Genomic DNA, 26,873 nt, shown 5'->3' with positions numbered 1-26,873 from the left:
ATAAAAGAACTGAAGCGTACAACAGTGATGTAAAAAGTTCTGAAGCTCTGCCACTTCACTAAAGAGTTAAAGCGTCGTCTGCAATGCTGTTTACAGTCCTGGCGTAGTCTTGTCGCACACTTCACCTCTGACAAGGTGCTGATTTATTCCCACCCTTTGAAGTTACACCTGAAAGAGATGGAGGAGGGACCGAAAGCCTCGTACATTGCTATAAAAGTTGTATTGTCACTCACAATGAACTGGTTAAAACGAAAAAAAAAAAAAGCATTTGTCTCTCCCCAGTATGTATCCTGTCACATGATCATGGTAATAGGATCCCTAAGTCAGTCCCTAGATTCACTACTTAGGTTTGGATCTGACTGCAGTTGCTGTGAAGCGTCTGTAGGGTTCCCCTTTGCCTTATCCTACAATAGCTCTCTCTTTCCCTCTCCAATCTGTAACAACAAGCGAAAATAAAAGGCATCCCCGAAGCTGAGCCAGTCCCTCTCAGGATCTGAGCAAATGAGCAACCTGCTATACATCTAGGGGAATCCTGGGCTGCCTGTCACTCTCCTCACATATTCAGCTCAACTCAGCAAGGGGAATGGATTTGTGGACACTTTCATTGAGGATCCTGCTATTGCCTTCAGTGCTGGTGTTCTGCTCTGATCTCTTTCATTCTGGTGAGTGCAGGAGGGTGGAGGGGATAAAGCTGACCAGCAGCCTCCACTTCTGTCATTGGTGCAGCACTATTTGGGGGAGAAAGGAGGGAGGCAGCAATATGCTTTGGGATTGCAGGCTGGATATTGACTGGTTTAGGGAACAGGGGTAGTTTAGGTTACTGTATGCTCTGTAAAGACTCCTAATATTGAGACCATTGTAGTATTGTGCCTTTTATGCTGCACTTGTACAGCTTTCACAGGTACATTTTGGAGCTCAGGTGTTGCTTGCAGTGGACGGCATAAGACTACAGACTGTAAAATGAATGACTTTATCATCTATCCTAATCCTGAATGTTATTGATCGGAGACGATAGGATTGACTTGTCGGATTTATAATGAGCCGAGTCTTGGAAAATCAATGGAGAAAAGAATTGTTAAACCTTCCGTCATCTATATGTGAGAATTGATTTGCCAGTTTTGTGAATCTCTGGTTAGAGATGAGAATTTGTACAATGTAATTCAACTCCACTCATCCCCATTATGGCTGGTCACAACATGAATTTTAGGGTAGGGTTTATTCTTAATCTTCAAAGGTAAAATAACAAATACCTGTTCTAAATCTATATCCGACAGCTGAAATGTAACTAAAATAAACCTTACAATAATGTATGAATGTGAGGATCAAGTACAGGACTGCAATGAGGAGATGGCTGTCTGCTATATTAGCTGTTGCTGTAGAACTACAAGTCTCATCATGTTCTGTCAGTCATTGCAGACTAGCAGTCAACGTGTCTGATCCACATCAGCTGGGGAGCCACAGGTTGCTGATCTCTGGTGTTCGTGTATGTTGTCTTCATATAAGTGTTATTATAGTCGGATAAATTATTGATTTGGCACTTTTATTAGGCATGGACTGCCTAGAAGTTCTTCTTTAGACTAACACACACACACGTATACATATATATATATATATATATATATATATATATATATATATATATATATATATATATAGTAAAATAGTTAAATTATGTTGTGTTTCTTTATAGGGTCATCTGAGGATGGCTGTTGGTGACCGTGTCCAGTATGTGTCAGGCTATAGGTTGCCTGCGATGTGTGGGCTCAGTATTTGCATACACAAATACCATTGCATTGTTAGCGCCTGTACAACATTGCAAAGTAAGAATAATGACCCAGTTTATCGTGTGTGACAGGAGGTTTACAATACAGTTTAACAGATGAAAGCTCTATGCAGTCTAATCATCAGGTGTATGTTTTATAGGTACATTGAAGCACATGTATTAACATGTTGTACTCCTTAAATATGATGGAAAAATTGCTGCAAGTTACACACACCATAGCTATTAAATAAATTCCACCATTTCCAGGGACACCTAACAGGCAGTGAGATCTTTATTTTTTATTGTTAGGTATTTGATATGTAATACGGGCCTGAAGAAGTCATTTCATTTACAACTGAAAGTTTTATATTTGTATGTTTGTTTTTTATGCTAACAAGAGAAGCTACAATTTTAATACAGCTCTTGTTTGTACAAGTGAGAGCATTTACTCAGAGTAAAGGTGCACTGGTAGGTCATATGCCAAGGTCCTGGATGCCAAGTTGGTGCATACAAGCCCCGCTACCTTGAGCAGGGTATTTAGACATATAATTAAGGCACCAAACATAATCCTTGCCCCAGGTGAAAGAATGCCTAGCTAGGCCATTGCAGTATTGAAATATATCCCCATTATATTTGCCCTAAACACCCTCAATGATGATCCCGTTGCCTTAGTCCAGTGTAAAATTCATCACTATGCCAGTATTATTAGATGTCCTTGTGTACAGAAGATTGATCCTTCCTTTGTTGTCCTCAGACTATCTGCATGCTTTCCGTCTGTAGCATAATGTCATCCAGGGTCGTAGTAGCTCACGTCAGATTTCCTCTGCACATGTGGAGGAGATGCCCCTGCTGTTCAGGTTAGACAGGGGGAACCTACAGTGTGTCACAAATAAAAACAGATTTGAACCCTGAAAGGATAATAGATGTGGGCTGGGTTTAACAACATGACATTCTGGTATTAACTTCTTCAATACTAGGCATTTCCCAGTTGGATTAAGCACCTGTTAATTCCTAGATCAGGAACGTAAAGGTCTAAGCTATGGATGTTTTTTATTAGTCCAATTAAAAAATACCCTGTGGTGTAAAATATGGAATGAAATTCATCACTAATCATTAGCCCTAATTCACACTGGGAAATAATGTGAGGGTTCTTATGTGCAATGCTTTCATATACCAAAAATATGATCAGTCAGGTCAATGCGCAATAAACAATGAAAAATACAGCTACTGTGGTTAGATAAAAAAGTCTGGTTAAAAACTAACCTATAAACATGGAAATGTGTAACTTTACATAGACATTGCATACCTGGTATAAAATCTCTAATAAAGGGCCACAAAACGCTCACATTACCACCGCATAAGGCACCATGCACATAGTGAGCACAGAGCCTATGCAGAGGCACGCAGACTATGGGGCCATTGGCACCTTTGTATGGTCCTGTACTATGAGGTACTGCATTTGATGGAGCGTTTTTGTTTGGTTCTGGGCGAGTTATATGAGATTTCATGCAAATTAACTTCTGCTACTTTATTACTTTATAAGCATATGAGATATGCTAGGGCCTAGATTCCATGGCAATGAATGGGAAAGAATAGTGTAGAAAGTAACACTGTATTTCAGTGAATACAATGGACACACTTTGGCTGATCCTGATAGGCCCCATTAAAGGGAACCTGACACCATGAAAATGCAGTCTACTCTACAGGCAGCATGTAATAAAATGGGGGAGCTGATCAGATTGATATTTAGTTTTGTGAGAAAAGACTCAGTAGAATTCGTCATTTATCCATTAGTTTCTCTGTTCTTTCTATGCTTAGGAGTATTTGAGTCCAGAGGGCGGTCCTATCAGTGATTGTGCGTGAAGAAATAGCTGTCAATCACTGTTAGGACCACCCACTAGACTTAATTACACCTTCCAAGCATAGGAAAAAAACAAGAAATAGAAGACAGGTTATACTGAATCTTTTCCCACAAACCTATACATCAATATTCCCAGCTCCTCCTGCTCTATATCATATCGTCTGGAGAACACACAGCATTTCATGATGACAGGTTCCCTTTAAGTCAATGGGGTCCAACAGATGGAAGCCATGATACAGATAGATCTCTCACCCCAGTGATTGACTAAGTGAATTTATGAGAAATCTCCAGTCATTGTGACTTGTCTTTGGACTTCAGCCTGTGAATCATGAGATGACGTTTGTTGTAGTCGTGTTGCAGTAATGTGATGTCATGCGCCTGTCTGGGACACATTCTCATGTACACTCATTGTGTCTGACCAGTCTATTCATACTCTGGCACTCTTTGACATTTGACAGCAGAAGACTGGGGCAGTATAAAGACATTATTATCCCCACCATAGAGAAAATGTGAGTCAGACTACAAAGGCCTCAGCAGCCAAATGTTTTCATTTTGTTTCAGCATGTGTAGTCGTGTGATGTATATACTCTACACATTCTTCCAATGTCAGCAAGCCTGCTTCACATTTTTTTGGGGGGAACAGCACATATTGTAACATTGTGAAATATGCCAGTAGATAAAGGCATTCTTGCGACATACTTTGTAATTTTAGAGGCTTCTTTGCTGTAGGTTGTTTTCCTGCTTTTTTGCAATTAATATAATAAGAGTAGGTGAGAATCTGGACTGAAGTCATAATAATAATGATTTTTAAGTAAAATGTGAAGTAAAGAGACTATAAAAATGAGATGTGATGGTTTCTTTCAACAGTGCCACATTTGTCCACATGCCATTAGTGGGGTCCGCATTTGCAAGCGGTGTACAGTGAAAGCACACGGACCCCATAGACTATAATGGGGTCCGTGTGCTTGCTGCAAGATCTAAGCACGAGTCATGCGGACAGAAAAGTAGATTGTGAAGTACTCTCTTGTCCACATGTTCCCTGCAGAGATCTCGCGGCAAGCACACAGATCCCATTATAGCCTATGCGGATCCGTGTGCTTTCACTGCACACCGCTTCCAAATGCATTCGGTAGTCCGTTCGGGAGGTCCCCATGCGGACTCCCCCGAACAGATTACTGATGCAGATGTGAATGAGGCCTGAGTCTCTTCCACTTCTCATTGAGGTAAATTGCAATTCCATATACAACCTATCTAAAGGTGTAGCTCTGCGCCGCATGTCAATTACACCTGCAGAAACGCTGGCGTTTTCCATATGGTATAATAGTGGAAGAAAGTCTGCTGAGGAAAACTCTGTGGACTTTCTCTGAAAAATGCTGCAGAAAAAAAAAACGAGCTCTTTTCCACAATAGACGTACACCTCATAGGGCTTTGTGCCATGCCCTAAAATCTATGCGAGTCCATAGTTGTGTGGATTTCACTGATCATTTACACAAGTAAATTTGAGTCAATTTTCATAAATCTGGGGGGCAAGTGGCTTTGCTCACTCATTGCCCCCTCACCATGCCCTATTTCAGGAAAGTGCTAAGTGAAACGCTAAGGACCCGCATAGTACAACATAGCCAAAAAATGCTGTAGTAAAAACTGCAGTAGAAACACATGACTATTTTTCCCACAGAACTTTCCACAGATTTTTCCTCCCCACTCCTAACAGGCTCTTCCACTTCATCTTACAGGCGGCGCTACATGTTACGTCCCAATGTTGAACAACGTCCAAACCTCATGCCCAATAAGTAAAAGCAGTAGGCCGGGTCCACTAATGTCAATCAGTGTGGGGCTAACAAAGGGGGTATTTATTGTATTGGAGCCAGTAAAATAGGCAGTTAATGTGTAGGGGATAGTATAGGGATGGTACCATGTATGGAGGCCAATAAAAGGGGCAGTTACTGTGTGGGGGCCAGTATAGGGATGGTACCATGTATGGAGGCCAATAAAAGGGGTAGTTACTGTGTGGGGGCCAGTAAAGGGAGCATTATACTGTCTGGGGACCGGTTAAGGGGGTGTTATGCTGTGTGGGGGACAGTTTTTTCCCTGTCATAACATATAATTAACATTGTAGATTGAGCAATTGATCTTACAAAATGACAGACCTTGCTTAATAATATCATGTTGCTTCCTCGTGAGTTACAATAGCTGCTATGTAACAGTGTGTGGGGAAAGTGTCATTTGTTTTCTGTGGACAAGCCATGGCCAGTAAAGCTTGCTGTCAACATACAGGAAAGCAAATGTTCTCCTCTAAAAATCTACTAATGTGTCAAGTCACCTCCTAGCTCTGGATCTTGTGTCGTCAAGGAGGTGCGACTTGTGCAAATGTAATATTATGAAGTTTCCAAGACACCAGGAGAACTATTATGAGTTTAAGGCTTTATAAAGCAAACAGTCTTAAATTAAAAGAACACAAGGTCATGCCAAAGATGATGGCCTGAGATCAGTTGAGGTGAATGCTGAAATCAGTCCACAGAATGATACAAACCAAGGTGTTGAAGAATATCTAGCAGGACCCAGGGTATTCAACAAGTGCCCCAGGGGTACATTGTACAAGGGATTGCTTCTTTATGGGGTATTTTCTGCAATAACTTCATAATAATTATAAAAAAATCACCAAACTTCTTTGTATATGGGATTCCTGTACACTTGCTTTAGGAACACTGCAATTCATTCCTAAGCTCTTTTTGATGCTAGGTAAAACACATGAATAATATTATGTTACATTGAAAAGATTACTCATTGATGGAATATCTTTAGTGAGTTCAAGTGGGTCTTCAGTGGGTTCAAGTATATGGATGCTCCACTGTGTCTTTGGTCTCGGGATCAGCTGCTCATCATTTTTTTAGCGTTCAAAATGTTGCACATTCTTAAAGTGGATGTCAGGTTTCAGTAAATAAATGTTTTGTTTTGTAACGGGATTAGTTCAGGGAACGTCGTCTCCTCAGATAGACGAGCACTTTTGGCACAAAATAACAGTCCAGTCCAGCAGAATATGGTGCAACTGGCCGCAATCAGTTTTATTGGAAGTGGTGCAGACAAAACAAAAGCAAAATACAAAATAAAGTCCTAGCCGTCCAGCTTCTACCTTAAACAACAGGTATCCTAACTAAAGAGAGCTGGGCCTTCTGCACAGCTCCCTAAACAGAAAACACAGCAGGTAAACTCACACTTGGTTTCCCAAGAGCAGAGAGAGCTCCATACCTGTGGGCTATCTGCTTTTTTATACACAGCTCTCTGGATACAATGATTCAGCCCCACACATCTCAAAAACCTGGAGTGGCTGAGTGGAGTAGAGCCACACTCAATATTTCTGGTAAAACCCTCCAGCCTTTCTCAGCTGCATTTAGAACATGTATGACAGGAACCTGGGAGAAATGTACACTCCTTCTACCACTTTTCCCCTGGTCCTGTCACAGTTTGTATAATGAAAAAATAGACAATTTTCCAAAATCTACACTATGTGATCAAAAGTATCCAGACACCTGGTTAAAAATGACTTGCAAGTTCGTGGCGCCCTGCATCGGTAATGGAGGGGGATTGCACCCCTTGTTGTTTTGCGTGGCATTATAATAGCACAGGCCTACATTGATGTTTTAAACACCTTCTTGCTTCCCACTTTTGAAGAGCAATTCGGGGATGGCGATTGCATCTTTCAACACGATCGAGCACCTGTTTATACTGCACGGCCTGTGGTGGAGTGGTTACACGACAATAACATCTCTGTAATGGACTGGCCTGCACAGAGTCCTGACTTGAATCCTATAGAACACCTTTGGGATGTTTTGGAATGCCGACTTTGTGCCAGGCCTCACCAACCTACATCGATACCTCTCCTCAGTGCAGCACTCCGTGAAGAATGGGCTGTCGTTCCCCAAGAAACCTTCCAGCACCTGAATGAACGTATGCCTGCAAGAGTGGAAGCTGTCATCAAGGCTAAGGGTGGGCCAACACCATATTGAATTACAGCATTACCGATGGAGGGCGCCACGAACTAAGTCATTTTCAGCCAGGTGTCCGGATACTTTTGATCACATAGTGTATTCTGTGTCAATTTCTTATAGTGGACTATAAATCTGACTATGGACTGATTTTAATCCACTGGAAGGAAACAAAGAACAACAGCAAGAAGAAACCTAGAAAAGCATGACGGACTTATACAGAAAACATACTGGAAGATTGTATAGCTTTTCACTAAAAAAAAAATATAAGATTTATTTGCTGAAACTGGACAACACCAAATAAGCTTAACACACTCCAAACCAAAAACTGTTGGACTTGGGGATAACCTGCAAAAACTGAGGATGAGAAGTTTTCTCATTATGGTGTATGTGTTATGTACAAGGCGATATCTCAGGGGAAACATCATTTGATTCCGGTGACCCTAACCTAAGGCTCTGTGGGCTGGTTGATATGCCGGGTTCTAGTGTCAGACTTCCTTTAACTTGACTTTTAATGTGTTACGTAAACAGTTACTAATCACTTTAGCTTCGCTTTTTTATTGCTCTCAATGGCTTTTGTTGTGAGTGGCACAGCAAGTTAGGAGATTCAAGTTAAAGATGGCTACATCTGTACCCCTGTAAACTGTTATGAAATTCCATGACTAGAATCTGATAGTAGAACAGAAATAAACCTTTCAAGAACGTTCCACAGTTTTCAGTTTTCATTATCTTTTTGTTTTTTCAAGCTATGAAAACTTTCTACCCTAATTAGGTTTCAATGTTTATCCGATTGTGAAAAGAAGAAATAAACCAGTTTGTCTAGTTCTAGGGGTAAGGATGGATTGGAGAGACAAGTTTGAATCCAACACAGTACAGAAAAGTATTGTTAAAATACTTTCCTCCTGGGCACAATGAAGGAGATGTATATGGCATGTCACGTCTACAACTAGCTCACCGTAATGATTGATCCTGTTATAGACATCCTTCAGGCTATAGGTCAAAGGGGCATGAAAAATGAGCAACTTAGATTAGATCAAAAGGCAGTCAGGCGCAAACACCTTGTCTTCTATTTATATAGAAATATGTCTTACCTTTTGAAATGTAGCATTCTAAAGCTACTCGAGCCAGGTATATGGCCTTTGACCTCTTTTAATCTTATAATGTGATTCTTCTTTATGGTTGGTATGTCGTGCTGAGAAGTGGACATGACAAACTATGCCATTTATTCTTGTAAACTCCAAAGATGGTGGTTAATAACACAACCACTATATTGCTACCAAATTATTAAAAGGAATGTCATCAGAAAATGACTTATTGTTTATATCAAGTTTTATATGCTAAACTTATAATTAAGATTTTCACATTATCAGACTGACACTAATATCAGACTGACACTTCTTGTTACTTAAGAATAGAGATGAGCGAATATGCTAGATCGAATACCTCGGCCGCATAGCTCCCGGAAGCAGGGAAGGTAGGAGGGGCAGTAAAAATTTGAAGCCCTGGAAATGTTTTTGCATTGGGAGCTATGCGGCCGATGTATTCGATCGAGCATATGCGCTCATCTCTACTTAAAAAGTAACCATGGGGCGCCTTGCATGGGTCTCCACTCTGCCATGTCCACCTTAAACAGCAAGTTCAGAACTTGAAAAGTGTACAGTTATTTTGGTAGACTTTACATACAGGGATAATGCATATAGTAATTTTAAAGGACAAATAATGCACACAGTGATGTCATAGTACAGGTATGATAAACAGTCATGTGACATCACTGTGTTTATTACTCCTGTAATGTGACAATATCGGTTTAATAAACACAGTGATGTCATAGTACAGGTATGATAAACAGGCATGTGACATCACTGTGTTTATTACTCCTGTAATGTGACAATATCGGTTTAATGTACACAGTGATGTCACAGTACAGGTATGATAAACAGTCATGTAACATTACAGGAGTAATAAACACAGTGATGTTACAATACCAGTTTAATGCACACAGTGACAATGCGCACAGTAATGCCTTAGGACAGTTGGGAATGCACACAGCAATGTCACGGTACAGCAATAATACACACAGTGATGTCACCGTACAGGACTAATAAACATAGTAATGCCAATGTAAATAAATAATGCCCACTATGACCTCATAGTACAGGGATAATACACAGACATAAAGATCACTGTGTACACTGTGACATCACAGCATATGAAGAAAGTAATTATAATGATGTCACGTGTAGGCCTTACCAGTAAAGTAGTGGGGGTGCATTTAACTTTTGACATCCCCTTCCATCATCCATAGTTATCACTAATTGCACCCTAGTTCTCAGAGGAAATGAGACCTTTCAGTAGTTGGGTCCCATAGAGGTTTCTGCGTCTAGTACCCTTGTGGTGGTGGCATGTGATTAATATTAACCATTGTAACAGTGCTTAGTTCAGTGCTGTTTTCTCTGTTGTTTACATCAGTTTATGTACCTGCATGTCATCTACTTTTGTCCCCTTGAAGTAAAAGCAATACCATTAGAGATGAGCGAGTAGTATTCGATCTGAATACCCCGCTCCCATAGGAATGCGTGTAAGTGGCCAAACACCAAGGGGTTAAGCGCAGTGAATATTTGTTGCCCTTAACCCATTGGTGTTACACACATTCCTATGGGAGCGAGGTATTAAATCAAATACTACTTGCTCATTTCTAAATACCTCATATGATCAATAAAAAAATGGATGTTTTCAAACAGCAAGAGTTAGACTCCCATCTATATGATATTGATAGCCTTTAGCAACAGTAGGCCAGCATTATTCTGATTTCGGAAAACCACTTAGAAAACAGTTGGAATTTACAATAATATTCCTAAATTTATCCAATTGGTTTAGTGACAAATGTGGTAAATAACTAGAAGCAGAATTATATTTTAAGAATAGATTTACATGCATATAATTTGGCTACCAGTCATATCAATATTTACAGAAATATCCATATGAAAATAGAAAATCGATTCAATAGAAATCCTATCCATCTACCAAAATATTTGTCTGACCTTAAAATATTTTCTTGGGCCTTAAAAATACTCTTCTTCCCTCCAAATTATTTGTAATTTTTTTGAACATGACAAAAGTGGTTCTTTTCTTTTACAATGTGCCCTCTGACATTTTCTTTGTGTTGATCTCTCTGGAATACAAGAATTTAGCCACAACAGTCATAATACAAAAATTGGAAATGTTGCTAACATAACATATGCAAAAAAATATTCTGCTTGAGCTCTGAGCAGAACCCTTAAATGAATCACTTCTTCATGTACCAAAAAGTAATTGTCTGTCTTACATGGGTTTTCTACATTTTGGGATGTGTCCATCTCATATAAAATTGATGCCGACTAGAGATGAACGAGTAGTATTCGATCGAGTAGGTATTCGATCGAATACTACGGTATTCGAAATACTCGTACTCGATCGAGTACCACTTGCTATTCGAATGGAAAAGTTCGATGCAGAACCAGCATTGATTGGCCGAATGCTATACAGTCGGCCAATCAACGCTGGTTCTTCCCCTACCTTTAGAAGTCTTCTCCGTGCAGCTTCCCCGCGGCGTCTTCCAGCTCTGAATTCACTCTGCTAGGCATCGGGCCTGGGCAGAGCCGACTGCACATGTCTACTTGTAGTGCGGACATGCGCAGTCAGCTCTGCCCAGGCCCGATGCCTGGCAGAGTGAATTCAGAGCCGGAAGATGCCGTGGGGAGGCTGCACGGAGAAGACTTCTCGGAGGATCCAGCCCGACCCTCACTTGTGGACTTGGTAAGTATAATTTGATCAAACGTTGCCTACCCCTGAAACGAGCATTTTCCCCCATAGACTATAATAGGGTTCGATATTCGATTCGAGTAGTCGAATATTGAACATTTTACTGTTCGCTCATCTCTAATGACGACTTTTATAGACATGATTGAAGACTTTTTCTTATATTGTTTGATGATGAAACATTCATAAAAAGACAATTTACCATTGTGCATGGATCCTGTAGATAAAGGACTCTATGTGTATGGAGATGTTCTCTTCTATAAGCAAATTCTGAACCTTTGGAGGAGGGGGTAGAGTAGTTGTCAATTTTCAATACCTGGAGTTTAGTTGACTAGTGGCGACCAGAAAATGTCTTTGCAAAAGGAGATGAAAGTTCTTGCGTCAAGGATGTTACGTCACAATTTACTTTTGTATAGATAAAATATAGACTAACAAAAAGGATTGCAACCTTGGTAAAATCCACTAGATGTGAGTACTGTGTGGCTCACTGGCCCATGTACATATACAAAAATTAAGAGACCACTGCAAAATGTTCAGTTTCTCTGATTTTTCTCTCCATTGGTATATTTTTGAGTAAAATGCACATTGTTCTTTTATTATATAAACTACTGACAACATGTCTCTGAAATTTAAAGCAAAAAATTTTGTATTTATTTGTAGCAAATGAGAAATTGTCAAATTAATAAAAAAAGAAGCAGCACTGTCAGACCTCAAATAATGCAAAGAAAACAAGTTCATATTCATTTCGAAACAACAATACTAAAGTTGTAACTCAGGGAGAGTTCAGAAATCAATATTTGGTGGAATAACCATGATTTTTAATCCCAGTCTTCATGCATCTTGCCATGCTTTCCACCAAACTTTCACACTGCTTTTGGGTGACCTTATGTCATAACCGGCACAAAAATGTAAGCAGTTCTTCTTTGTTTGTTGGCTTGTGACTATCCATCTTCCTCTTGATTACATGCTAGAGGTTTACAATGGGGTTCAGGTCTGAATAATGGGCTGGCCATGAGAGGGTCTTGTTATGGTTCTCCTTCATCCACACATTGATTGATCTAGCTGTGTGGCATGGCGCATTGTCCTGCTGCAAAAACCAGTCCTCAGAGTTGGGGAACATTGCCATTACATGATGGAAGATCTTTCTGATGGCAAAAGCACTCAAATGTTTTAACCTGTCAGTTAATGTCAGCCATCTGACACTGGCAATTGAAGAACTGTACCAGGCCCAAACAGAGACCTACTCTTCTGGATTAAGTGTAGATAAGCTTTTTGTTTTTCTAATGTAGAGTATTATAGAAAAATACCTATATCCAACTGAGAGCAGTGAGGTATGCTTATATTATCTTCTCAAATTAGTCCTAAGATATAGTACTTATATAGTGTGAGCAGTCCTATTGAAGATGTTTGTAGGCAATCCCTAAGATTATCTGAAGAAACTGATTCAATAACCTTTCCGGGTACATCCCTAGGAGGAGAGTTGGAGGGCAGGCAGATGATCACCAGAGGTTCCTTCAAGGATATGATCAGTTATAAATGCATTTATATTATATTATTATTATTAGTGAAAAAGATCTAAGATGTAAGTTCCCATGTTGGCTCTGTGACGAAGAATAAAATCAGCTAACCTTGCCAATTCACAGGATTCTTACATATGAAGCAGAATTAAAGCCGTTAAAGTGATTATAACTGAGGTTTGATAGGGTTTGGTTGCAGCTGGAGCATTATGTAAGAATTTGTATAAGGACAATGAGGCATATTGTAGGGCGTGTTTTTTCATGCACATATGATGTCATTTTTATCAACAGGAATTAATGTGATTTCAAAAACATATTTACATTATAAAGTGCTGAGATACTGAATAAAATTATCCTGGCTAGGCACACAGGCGGCTCTCACAAGTTTTGGAATTGTATATAGATATTCTATAGAACTTTCAATTGTATTCTGTATATTGTAGATCTTCACAAAATGAAGCATACCTGATATCAGTCCCACTGTATTCTCTATTCTTGAGCTGATCTCAATATATCAATGGATTGAGGATGCCTTTCAATGCTTTGATAAAGAATACAATTTGGCAGTCTATTAATCATGAGATTTTTGGCTACTAGTCAAGAATGACGTGGTTTTACATCTCGCACTTGCAATCTTTCAGTGTTGTAATCATAATCCCATAGTAAAGACATAAGGCACCAAAGCCTAGATGGTTGGTATACCCTAAGAAATACTGTCTGGTGAGCTGAAATGTTAAAGGGCTTCTATCATTGGCTATAGTGATTTTTAACAAAGCATAGCGTTTAGAAAGGCTATTCCATATATACCTTTTGTTTAGTAATCCTTCCAGCCATTTTTGAATTAGCCCCCTTTATTGATATGCTGATTATCCACCTCGGAGCAGCGGAAGTTCACTGAGCACTGTCTGCTGTGTTTAAACACGGGGGAGGTGAGAGCAGGGAAGGCTGATGAGATATCATCATAAGCAGAAGCCTTCATTGCTCTCACCTCCCCCCTGTTTACACATAACACACAAGCAGGGCTCAGTGAGTTATCACAGACACTTTCGATGCACTGTGGAGGCTAATTAGCATATCAATAAAAGCGAGCTAATTCAAAAAACGGCTGGAAGGGTTACTAAACAAAAGGTATGTCTGGAATACGCTTTCTAAAGGCTATCCAAATATATGCTTAGTTAAAAATTACTATAGCCAATGATAGAAACCCGGGTGCGTTCACACAGAGTAACGCGGCACTCAATGCGCCGTGTTTATGGGAGCGTTTGCGCCACATTTTTTTAAATGCGGTGCAAACGCTCCCGTAAACGCACCCTTTAAGTTAGCATATTTGATGGATAAACAAGATAAACTTTTTTTCTAAAGACAAGTCTGTTGTCTGCTTTTTTTCAGTCCCTAATTCTTTTAGACCGCAGACTAGACACCTAAATTCATTTAATTCCAATATCAGATCTAAAAATCAAGACCCCAGGCAGTACCTTGGCTTCTCCTGGCAACATTTTCTTGTTACCTGGTATATTACCTTCAAATTCCCCAATGTTACTTTGTTGCTGTATTACCCCATGTTATTCTATTTCAGTCTTAGACTGTATTGACTGCAATGCTAATAGAGAAAGCATTTACAACATTCTCAGTAGTTGGTTAATAAGGCAACTATAAAAAGGAAGTTAGTCTGCGTGTCAATATCAGTATACAAGAATACTAGAGGTAACGGAGTGAGCCGTTATTGCTGGAAGCCTCTCTAGTATAGAAAGTCTGTTCAACTATTAGTCAAGTGTTTGTGTAACAGATGAAAAACAATTTACTGGAGCACAGTTGCTCCCTTCTCCCAACCAGATCTTCTTCCTCTATTTACTCCAGGGTTCTTCTTCAGCTCCAGGTATCTCCACTCACATGGTCCTAATGATGTCTAGACATTGTATGTACATCATCAGGACCCTGTGCAGAAACACCCAAAGCTGAAGAGGAGATACAAGAGAACCTATTACTGGCCATTTTTTATGGGATAAATCCAATAGGGGCTGATTTATAAAGTAGATGTCAAGGTCTGGGGAGGAGGAGGAGAACACGATTGCCTTGTAAAATATATCTATACCTTGTTCATATACTGGAAGAGAAACTTTGTTACGTTCCCACAGGCCAATATCCACTCACAAATTAGGCCTCCAGTTCTTCGTGATGCGGTAGCTGCTTTCCAGGATGATGTAGACTGGATCACTGAATGGACAGGTTCCAGTTGACTTGTCTCTCCAAAAAGCGCAAAGGCTCCCCTATATATGTACACCCATGGAACAGTATAATCCAACCTTCTCACCACAACCATTGTGGGATCATACCACAGAACATGCAAAAACATCTTCCCCTGTAGTACAACACCTAGATGCAAGATACAACTATTGTTCTGCCTTAGACTTTCAGCCTACACAACAATCAACATGTAAAATTATCAAATGGGAATACAACACATCAACCCAACAGTGAGCAAAACCAGTACAACACCAAATACACACCAATAAACAGGGGTCACTAGGTTATCTAAGATTGGGACATTGCATATGGCTATTTTCAGTCTCCCACCTATGGTTGGTAGCTAGAGAGGTTGGCCTTCCGCCATTTACAGATATGTATAATGCCATTACTCCCTAAATTCATCTCTTCCCCCAAATAAGCATTGCTTTAAGGGGAAAAGACTGGACTGTAGACCACCACAGTATAGATATGTTATATGTTCTCATTTTGACTGCAGCTCCAATTGGTTACTTATATTTAGACATTTGTTTCCGTAACATATTCCATCCAGACAGTGTCACGAAGGCTTGATCACAAACTCTCAGATTATTTTGCTGCCTCTGTAATTCTGTCCAACTTTAATAATATGATAGTTAGATCAGAATCTTTACTTAGACTATTTCTATGCAAGCCTCTAAGTTTATTCAGATATCACATTTTAATGAGTGTTTCCTGGCCTCATTATTCTCTGGGAAACTGGTGTTTCTAAAAATACGTGTGTCTAAAAATAGTTCATTGCTGCCGTATTTCCTCAGAAGTCTTATTTGGTCTCTTGTACTATTTAATATTAGTCATTTCTGTTATTTTTATGCCAGCTTGAAAGAAGCCTTATACAGGTACCTTGGCATTTGAGTTTATTGCATATGACCCACTAGAGAATACAGTTAGACAAGAAATATGAGTCGTGATCTAAACCAGTTATAGGTTGTAGAGTAATAGAGAACATAGTCTTACCTTTGACATATCTAGAGGATATTTATAATGATTGGGACTGAACACTTTGTCTCTTGGGTTCATACTTTAGGATTAGAAATACTTTTTTAGACTTACAATGGTTGAGTCTCATAGACATGCGTTTGGTGCAACATTATACATACTACTTTTAGAAGACAGACAGATTATTTAGAGAAGTAATAAGCACTGGAGAGATGTTCTCTTTGACTTGTTGCATTAGGATATGGAATATCTGGATAGTTTTCTGTAGCCAGGATTTTCCATGTTATTCCATGCATCTCAGTGGATGGAAAATGGATTGAGTAACCTTAAAGGGGTTATCCAATGTATGTATAGCTGAAAATACTAATAAAAATAAATTCAAAAGAATACAAAAAAAATTTGTCAAAAATGGTCAATAGTCCCATTTACATGAATTGATTTTCTTGCCGTTGTGTAAAGGTCATTAGAAAAAAACATTAGAGAAAGTAATTTGTGCTTATATAGCTTTAGACTGAGGATTCTGATAGTTTATCCATATCTTTATTGCCCCTACTTGTTTGACTTTTATTCTTTGATCCTTTCATGAGCCAAGTTTTTTTTTATGCATTTTTCATGGGAAATGTTATTTTTAATGTGTTGAAATAAATATTTCCTGCAATCTGTTAGATCCTGATGTGTGATTTAATATGTACGAATGTTTTACAAACAAATTAAAAAATATTCCCTTCCCTGGAGACATTCTGGACCTTAATTAATGACCGAGCAATTTTTGTTTTTGTATATTGTATTATAAGTAACAACAACAGTTTTTTTTATTTGATTTTTTTCTAGGAAGTATTTTAGTTTTTAATGGCACTATTTTGTGGAACGTAAATTTCATTGACTTAATGTTAGTAACTCTTTTTGGGGTTAGAGCAAAAAACAGCAATTCTGGCTTTGCATTTTAGGCAGAGGCCCCACATTGAGGAAATGCATTTTTTTTATTGCAGATCTTGCTGCGGTTTTTTGAGCCAAAGCCAAGACTGGCTATAAAAGGAAGGACTTATACTTCACCCTTTTGCTCAATCCAATCCTAGCTTTGGCTCAAAAAAAAAAAAGCAGAAAAGCCTGCAACAAAATAAGCCGTGTTTCTGCAACGTGTGGCCTCAGCCTTTATTGTTTTAAATTTTGCATTGTTTACTATGCACCATAAAGAAAATGATTTCATGTTGTGAATTTATTACAGCAATGTCAAATGTACATTTTTTTTAAAAGTTGTACTACTATTGCTTAATTAAAACCCCTTATGTGAAAAAAACTAGTTTTTGCAATGTCACATTTCAATATCCATCCATTGATCAATGGAGCTTTGTGAGGACTTGTTTTTGTGGGAGATCTATAGTTGCTATTTGCCAACTTGAGGCACATAAGACTTTGATCGCTTTGGTGGTCATTTTTTTAGATTATCGATAACAATTATGTACAAGTTGTTAGTTTTTTTTTGGGGGGGGATTGTTTTTTTAAATTTTTATTTCATTTACAAAACTTTTGGTAAAAAAATTGTTTGTTTTATTGATCTTAGGGCCCATTCACACGGAGTAACGTGCCACGTGACCTGGCACGTATACACCGTGTGAGATTTTGCGGGCCGTATACGCTCCCATTGATTTCAATGGGAGCATGGATTGTAAACGCCGCGTTATTTTGCGGCTGTGATTTTGCGGCTGCAAAATCATGCAGCGTTTACGAATGGGCCCTTATTTATTTATTTATTTATTTTAAATAAGATCTCCCATCCTCTGACACCACTTACATATCATAGTCCCTATGGATAACAACATCTAAGAGGATAAATTCCCTGGATTAGAATGTTTCAAATTCTGGGGATTTCAACAGGAGAACCGACTTCACCCAACACTGGCACTATACAGGTGCCATAAAAAAAACATATGCACAGGTTAAAGGTTTTATAGCATCGTCTGTAAAAAGACATATTGGCAGTCACTAAGGGGTTACAGAGGAATGTTTTAGAGTAGACATCTCTGAAGTAAAGGTACTACACAAGTCATTGTGACTTCTAGGTAGATGCTCCATTCCTGGTTGACCTAGAAATAGATCAAGTACCAAAGAGAATCTTTAACATCCTCCATAAGCAGCCATCATCCTTCCTCCTACCTCTCACCGTAATACTCCTTCTATGTGTTTGGTTTCTTCCATGGAGACACTTCTACGTACTTGACCTGTTTTAAGACCTTTCTGTGGGGATAAAGGATATGTGGAGAGTACAGTCTTGCTTTCTTTTGAACATTTCTCAGTCTCACAAGTATGCTTCTAAAAAGTTAATAGAAAAAGACCTTGATGTGTAAACTGTGAGCAGAACATCTCCTTCCTTCATCTTGTCCTTAGCTGTAGGAATATGAAAGAAGAAACTGAGCATCCTATTGTAGGTCACCTGAAACCAGAGAATAGAGTTTGACTAGCCGTGGCATGGCTGAGCACTAGAATTTACTAGAACACTTATACTATATATTATATGTGAAGTAGACGCCAAGAGCCAAATCATAGGCTCCAATTTTGTGATTTGTCATGAAGGGATGTCTGTAATGATAAGAAAGAAAGGAAAGTTGCCTGAAATTTTCACTGCAGCTCTATTTGAATACAGAATAGGTTCAAAGTACATTTATTATTGTTTTTTGTCATAATTCTGGTGCATACTTTACGATGTTATGCCTCTTTAGTTTTGCACATAATTTATGATGCAGTGTGCACTACTATTCTAATGATTTTTGCCTATTGCACTGTTTCAAAACTGACTTGTAAAGTTCCTAAATTTTTCGGCAAGCTAACATCACTTCTAACATGGATTCCAAAAAATACACCAAAATTATTTAGTGAACATTGTTTCCCTCCCCATAGAGTTGCAGTCCCTGATTTAATAGGTGGACCACTTTTGTTATGCATATTTCACCTCTATCAACTGGATTTTTGTCCTTTTTTACTGCATTTCATCTGCAACATGATGCTATATCCATTGAATATGCCTGCTATACAGTGGTCCTTTGACTTTCGCAGGGGATACGTTCCAAGGCCGCCCGCGAAAGTCAAATTTCCTCAAAGTGGAGATGCGGTGTTCATGTTAGGGGATGTCCTGCAATACTGTTCATATCCAAAATAGTTTACGTACAGTACAGTATATGAAATGATATTGGTACTCACCATTGAAGAAGATACGCAAAACTTTTCTGATGATATTGATGAGTGGCCGCGGGAAAACCCATGGTGTTCAAAAAAACAACGGAGTATCCTTCCATTAATATTAATATTAAAACCCGTGGTATAGCCCTTCCGCAAAGGTCGGACCCACGAAAGTCAAGGGACCACTGTAGTATGTCCTTGAATACACATATAAACCAAAGATTTATTGATAAGAAAAAGTTTTGTTAGATCTGTGTAAGGCTAAGACCATATATTGGAGTGAACTTTAATGAATTCTTCAGGACAGTATACAGTCATGGCCAAAAGTTTTGAGAATGACACAAATATTATATTTTCACATGATCTGCTGCCATCTGGTTTTTATGTGTGTTTGTCAGATTTTTTTTATCACATACAGAAATATAATTGCAATCATATTATGAGTAACAAAAGCTTATATTGACAGTTAGAATGAGTTAATGCAGCAAGTCAATATTTGCAGTGTTGACCCTTCTTCTTCAGGACCTCTGCAATTCTCCCTGGCATGCTCTCAATCAACTTCTGGACCAAATCCTGACTGAAAGCTGTCCATTCTTGCACAATCAATGCTTGCATTTTGTCAGAATTTGTAGGTTTTTGCTTGTCCCACCCATCTCTTGATGATTGACCATGACCATAAGTTCTCAATGGGATTAAGATCTTGGGAGTTTCCAGGCCATGGACCTAAAATCTCTATGTTTTGTTCCCTGAGCCATTTAGTTATCACCTTTGCTTTATGGCAAGGTGCTCCATCATGCTGGAAAAGGCATTGTTGATTGCCAAACTGCTCTTGGACGGTTGGGAGAAGTTGATCTTGGAGGACATTCTGGTACCATTCTTTATTCATGGCTGTGTTTTTAGGCAAGACTGTGAGAGAGCCGATTCCCTTGGCTGAGAAGCAATCCCACACATGAATGGTTTCAGGATGCTTTACAGTTAGCATGAGACAAGACTGGTGGTAGCGCTCACCTCGTCTTCTCTGAATAAGCTGTTTTCCAGATGTCCCAAACAATCGAAAAGGGGATTCATCAGAGAAAATGACTTTACCCCAGTCCTCAGCAGTCCACTCCCTGTACCTATTGCAGAATATCAGTCTGTCCCTGATGTTTTTTCTGGAGAGAAGTGGCTTCTTTGCTGCCCTCCTTGAGACCAGGCCTTGCTCCAAGAGTCTCCGCCTCACAGTGCATGCAGATGCACTCACACCTGCCTGCTGCCATTCCTGAGCAAGCTCTGCACTGCTGGTAGCCCGATCCCGCAGCTGAAACACTTTTAAGAGACGGCCCTGGCACTTGCTGGTCTTTCATGGGTGCCCTGGAGTCTTCTTGCCAACAATGTAACCTCTCTCCTTGAAGTTCTTGATGATGCGATAGATTGTTGAGTGAGGTGCAATCTTTCTAGCTGCAATACTCTTCCCTGTTAGGCCATTTTTGTGCAGTGCAATGATGACTGCACGTGTTTGTTTAGAGATAACCATGGTTAACAGAAGAGAAACAATGATGCCAAGCAACGGTCTCCTTTTAATGTGTCCAGTGGTGTCATTCTTACTTAATCATGACAGATTGATCTCCAGCCCTGTCCTCATCAACACCCACACCTGTGTTAATGGAGCAATCACTGAAACGATGTTAACTGGTCCTTTTAAGGCAGGGTGCAATGATGTTGAAATGTGTTTTGGGGGATAAAGTTCATTTTCTAGGCAAATATTGACTTTGCAAGTAATTGCTGTTAAGCTGATCACTCTTTATAACATTCTGGAGTCTATGCAAATTGCCATTAGAACAACTGAAGCAGTAGACTTTGTAAAAATTAATATTTGTATCATTCTCAAAACTTTTGGCCATGACTGTACGTTAGTGTATTGTTGCCTCATCTGTAGTAGAAAGCAAAGTTGGTACTGATAACTTGCTGGAGTGTGATATTGTATCACTTGAAACAAAATATATTGAAAAGCCATTGAAAAGGTGAAGTTGAAGTTTCTTGCAACAATGCAATCAATGTTTTATGTTTTAGGTTAGTTACATCTGTAGCACAAGATGCAGTATAACAAAGCCAAGCCCATGTAAGGAACAATAGAAAAGTCACCAATCTGTCCAGACAATATTCTTGGATAATAATGGGAGTGGAATGGCAGAGCTCTTCAGAGAACCTTCTCTTAAGAATATAGGAATCTATATGGGCTGTTGGAATTTATTTGACTGTTCAGTTATATAAGCATGGGAGGGCTATGGACTGAGGGAGTGAATTACTGGAAATTGAACTTTTCCATCTATTTTACCTGTACCTTTCTACTGAAATTCTTATAACATGTACAGACTACCCAAAAATTGCCCAATTTGGGGGATAATTTTACTCTAACCCTGCCACTTAGTGGTTGGCCATGCCCCTTTCTATGTATTTCCCAGGAAATTATGCCATAGTGATACATACTATACCCACTCCACTGCAGGTTATCTCTGTTTTTAGGGGTTCACTGCTCTGGCTCATAGAAGGTCACCTGCCTGCTCTATGAGATATGTACGTTCTAGTAGGGTATATAGACAAGGGTTGAGCTGATAAGGCACATTTTTAAAGAAGCGGAGATGGGCAGCATTAAAATATATCTGGCATGACTTATGTCAAGGTTTTCCCAAACTCAGACTTTGAGGGGTTGCCATCCCCCACAGGCTTTATTTGCTGACAAATCTATTGACCAAAAGCAACTTTATTAAAATAATATCGTTATTTGTAGATTCTGAATGTTGAACTACGGTTTTGTTTGTGTCCATGTATCTTATTTTACTTGACTTTTTGTTTGCCCATGTTGCAGAGTAGGCACATGTGCCTTTCAGACAGAGATTTCCACTCCACCTTTATCTTGTATGTAAGTCATGTCATTTATGTTTTTGCATTGTCTGTCTTGTAATTTAATTGTAATATGTGTGCTCATAAACTTTTACAGGAGGCAGAGGTAACACTGAGAATAAACATCAAATAATATCACCTAGGCATGCCATGACTGGCAGGAACATCTGCTGTACACCATGTCCGTGTGCCAAGTGAATTATGTAAGATTTATTCCTGTAGACACTGTGCAGTTTTGCCGCTGGTATCCAGTGTAGGATATGGAATGCATGCATGACTATAAATTAAACTTCACGACTAAGGACACACCCACACAAAAGACAATGGATGTCCTTGTTTCAGCTGTGCAACCCTAGGAAATGCAAACATTCCTTTGTTCCGTGCCCAGATCTATAATTAATTTCAACCTCTTTTTGTGCATTTGTTTCAGGAGAGATAAAATAAACGGAAATGGAGATAATTGGTGCCTTTGTTTTGATGGAAAGTTGACAAAAGCAAAGTTATATGTGTACACATACAGAGCTGTTGAGTTCTAGAAAGTTATGTATTGCGGTCATTTGATACTGGCTAGAACTGTTGTAAGGTGCATGAGATTATGTAGTTGAATGTAATACTTTTTACAAGACATTTAATATTAAACACATAACTAAAACATCTGTGTCTAGATCACATATTTCCTTCTCACAGAAACACTTCTATCTCACAAGTACATCGGAAAAAAAACATATATTCACAAGGATACACATGGGCATATACTGTACTGAATTCAGTATATGTAAGATGTGCAGAATATAACAATTCATGATAAAATGATTCATAAATTATAAACATGTAATCTGTAGGTAAAAATCACACATTTGCATAATGAAATGTAGTTACTGATAGTGAAAGAAATGTTTATATACTATAAGAATGCTGCACTCATACACAGTCCAGTCACATTAATGTGACCACCTGTCATAATCCAAAATAACCACCTTTCGCAGAGCGGATCGCTGCAAGACGTGCAGGAAGAGAGGGGATGTTGTGATGATGTTCACTGGGTTGTTGAGCCATGCCGACTCCAATGCCGTTGCCAGCGGTGCTACGACATGCGGTTGAGCATCGATGGTGCGAACAACCGGATCGAGGTAGTCCCACAGATTCTCAATTGGGTTTAAGTCCGGGGAATTTGCTGGCCAAGGGAGTATGGTAAACTCATCCTGGTGCTCCTCGAACCACGCACGTACACTGCAAACTTTATGACACATCGCATTGTCCTGCTGGTAGATGCCATCATCTTCCAGCAGGACAGGGGTGAACATGGTCTGCAAGGATAGATGCATACTTGTGATGATCCATCGTGCCTTCCACAATGATGAGTGCACCCAGATGGCTGATGACACGTGCCTTCTGCGATTGGTTATTTAACGTTGACATCAAAAGGAGGCGGTGGTCTCATTAATATGACTGGACTGTGTACATAACCATACAACTCCTATGGTATCGCCATGATCACTGGTTGAACTTGATGGACATACTATGTAATTATGTGTAGCAGGGGCGTAACTACCGCAGAGGCAGCGGAGGCGGCTGCCACAGGGCCCGGGCCATTAGGGGGCCCGGTGACAGCCGCTACCGCTGCGTTTTTTTTTTAATAGGCCGTTATGGGCCCTATTCACTTGCCGATCCTGGCTGGTCCGGGATCGGTAGGTGACACCGCGGGCCCCACAAATACTATCATTATACTCGGGGGTCTTTGCGGTCGATAGCATAGGAGCCGGGGAGACAGGTAAGCAACAGTGTGTTTTTTTTAATGTTTTTATTCCCCGGGTCTCCGATTATTATACTTTGGGTCTGAAAAGACCCCAGAGTATAATAATTGTTTATGGGTGTCCACAGTGGGACAGGGGACACTATGGGGGATAATACTGTGAGCAGGGGCCACTATTGGGGATAATACTGTGTGCAGGAGACACTATTGGGGATAATATTGTGTGCAGGGGACACTATTGGGGATAATACTGTGTGCAGGGGACACTAAGGGACATAATGTGTGCAGGGGCCACTAAGGGACATAATACTGTGTGCAGGGCTTACTAAGGGACATAATAGAGTGCAGAGGAGGGGGTCGGTTGAGGTCTTCGGTTGGGGGGGGGGCCATGTCAAAAGTTCGCCACGGGGCCCCGCCATTCCTAGTTACGCCACTGATGTGTAGGTTCACATCTGCACTGGAGTCTACATTGAAAACTCTGCAAACCATCAAAAAACATCCAAGAGAAAAGCCCTGCACTGAGGACTTTTCTCTTTCCACAGGTTTTAATATAAAAATGTCGGAAACCCACTGGACACCCGGCAGATCTATGGGGTTCTTGCGTGTCTGCAGGTAACCTCTTTTTTTTAGCTGTCCAATTCCCCATTGTTAAGGTCCCCTAGACAGACCAGTGGAAGTGTCAACCTAGCCTAAGAGCTAAGGCTAGATTAATATATATGTTTGTTCAACAGTATGACCACAGATTTTCAGATTTTCTTATTATCATGAATATTCATGTTTGATGTATGAGGACAGAGGCTGAAAAACCAGTTCTGTTGGTTCCATTCATTGACGTAATTCATGTTGAACTTTTTTTATTGTTCCAATAATAATACGCAAATATTGTCTTGTCTTGTATGCCAATACATTCTCAAAAAAGCACATATATAAGGAAATTACAACCGCATGAAAGGTATTAAAAAGTCTTGTATGTGAGTCAATAGTTTTTACTTTATTAGCGCTTACAACTCCCCAAGCAGCAAATAAAATGGTGATAATTCACTGATTGTCACATTAAAGAGGATCTTTCACCACCTCAACCAACTCCAGTTCTTTGCCTTCTTTATAGGTGCCAAGCCACAAATTTCTCCACAGTCAAAATTGTCTCTCTAGTCTCCACCATTCCTGAGTAATCAGTGCAGTTAGTTTTGGTGCCTGATATGATAATCAGACTCCTTGCCATCAGGTGGGCAGTGTCAGGCAGGAGCAGACAATAGGAGTAATTCAGAAATCCAAGGTGGACAGTGTCAGATCTCAGACTCACAACCCTTCAGTAGAGAGTAGGGAACATAGTTCCTTAATCAGGAGCCAAAAATAACTAGACTGATTGCTCAAGAACAGTGGGGGGGATCCAACTGTGCCAGAATTAGTGAAGCAGTGTCTGTTAAAAAAAGCTGGTGTGGGTGCAGGTGGTGAAAGGTCTTGTTTAAATCAATATTTTAATTTTACACTCTTTAATTTCTTGTGAGCTTTTCTACAGAAAGCTAAGACATTGCAGCTTTCCTATAACCTTTATTACATTCTTTCTATTACTGTTACGCGCTATTTAGGGACACAGGAAGCATACGTCTCTTGTGCAAGAAGAGAATATTGTGCAAGAAGAGAATATTGTGCGAATTTACTGATACAAATTTAATAGTAAAATAATTTAGTTTTTTCTAAATCTGTGAAATCTCTGCACCATATTCTGCTCCCTATTACTCCAGAGCACAAAGGTGCCAACATTCTCTTGGCTCTGTCATTGCATTGCAGGCAGGCTGAATTCCTGTTCCTGGGGCGATATTGCACCTTCATACACAGCAAGTAGACAAAGTGCCACTGTGTAGGTATAATGCTAAAGTAGCTAGTTGTGGCCTCTTTATCTGTACTAATGCCAAATAAACCGTGCACAGTTATTTCCAATTGCCAAGTTCTAAGACTAGAAGTAATTTCAAAGCATTGTTTGACTGAGAGCATCCCAGTAAATCCCGACACCACAGCGTGCAGATTGCAGCCAGATTAATGTACATTCCAATACATGAATCTACAGAGGAAGTAACACTTACACAGGAATGAACGAGCATGGAACATGGTAACATTGCATATGGCCTTAACATTCGATACACTTCAATGTACAGTCACACTTTAATAGTAACCACTCTGTATTGGCAGCCATTCCAAGGACCATAGCTTCTTCTGTCACGCATAGTAATTATAGTTAAGGTTTCAGTTACTTCATAGTATGTAGAAATTGTATATCTATCAACCTACTTATTCAGTACTAGGCATCTGCTAACTATTCAGGCAACCACAAGTCTTATCAAATCACTAAGAAAACAGATTATAACTTTAATAAATTTCGTGTATATTCCACTTTATAGATTCGCAGCTGCCCATTGCCTGTGTTCCTAACTGTTCTTTTCTTAAAGGGACATTAAATTTAAAGTATATGCTGTCATCATGAGTTATGATGCTATATCCATCTGCAGAGATTTCTGGCTTTTTCACAAGATGCTGTAGAAGGGACGCTCAAGGCAATATTGATACACTGGGTTAAGCCTATCATGCGATCATGTTCGGAAAAGATTGGATCCCGATCGGCGATCGAGAAAATTTCACGATCGCGATCGGAATTCCGAACACAATCTTTTTATGTGGGATCGAGATCGGTGATCTTTTCCCACAATGCATTGCTTAGCCTTCACACTGAGTATACGCTGTATACTCAGTGTGAAGGCTCCGCTGCAGTTCCATAGGAATGAATGGAAGCAGCCGACACACAGCCTTAACCCCCTGCGCGCCGGCTGCCTCCATTCATTCAAATGGGAGACTAAACTAAACATCTCTAGCAGCTACTTACCTCTAGAGATGGCTGCTCCGGTGCCCTCCTTCTTCTTGTCACGCT

General features: G+C 39.7%; 1 protein-coding gene across 1 annotated transcript in view; it reads left to right on the top strand.

Moving 5' to 3' along the window:
• The first annotated feature begins 360 nt into the window (after positions 1–360).
• The window catches only part of KREMEN1 (kringle containing transmembrane protein 1), a 149,672-nt gene continuing 123,159 nt past the window's right edge, over positions 361–26,873 (top strand). The window contains exon 1 of the mRNA XM_075273674.1: positions 361–662. Coding sequence (XP_075129775.1) covers positions 584–662 — 79 coding nt within the window. The 5' untranslated portion in view covers positions 361–583. The remainder of the gene's footprint in view (positions 663–26,873) is intronic.

Source organism: Leptodactylus fuscus, chromosome 1 (genome assembly GCF_031893055.1).
Source record: "Leptodactylus fuscus isolate aLepFus1 chromosome 1, aLepFus1.hap2, whole genome shotgun sequence".
In the NCBI taxonomy this organism is placed as follows: Eukaryota; Metazoa; Chordata; class Amphibia; order Anura; family Leptodactylidae; genus Leptodactylus; species Leptodactylus fuscus.
Note: the sequence above shows the minus strand (reverse complement) of the source record. Positions and strands in the feature narration are given on the sequence as shown.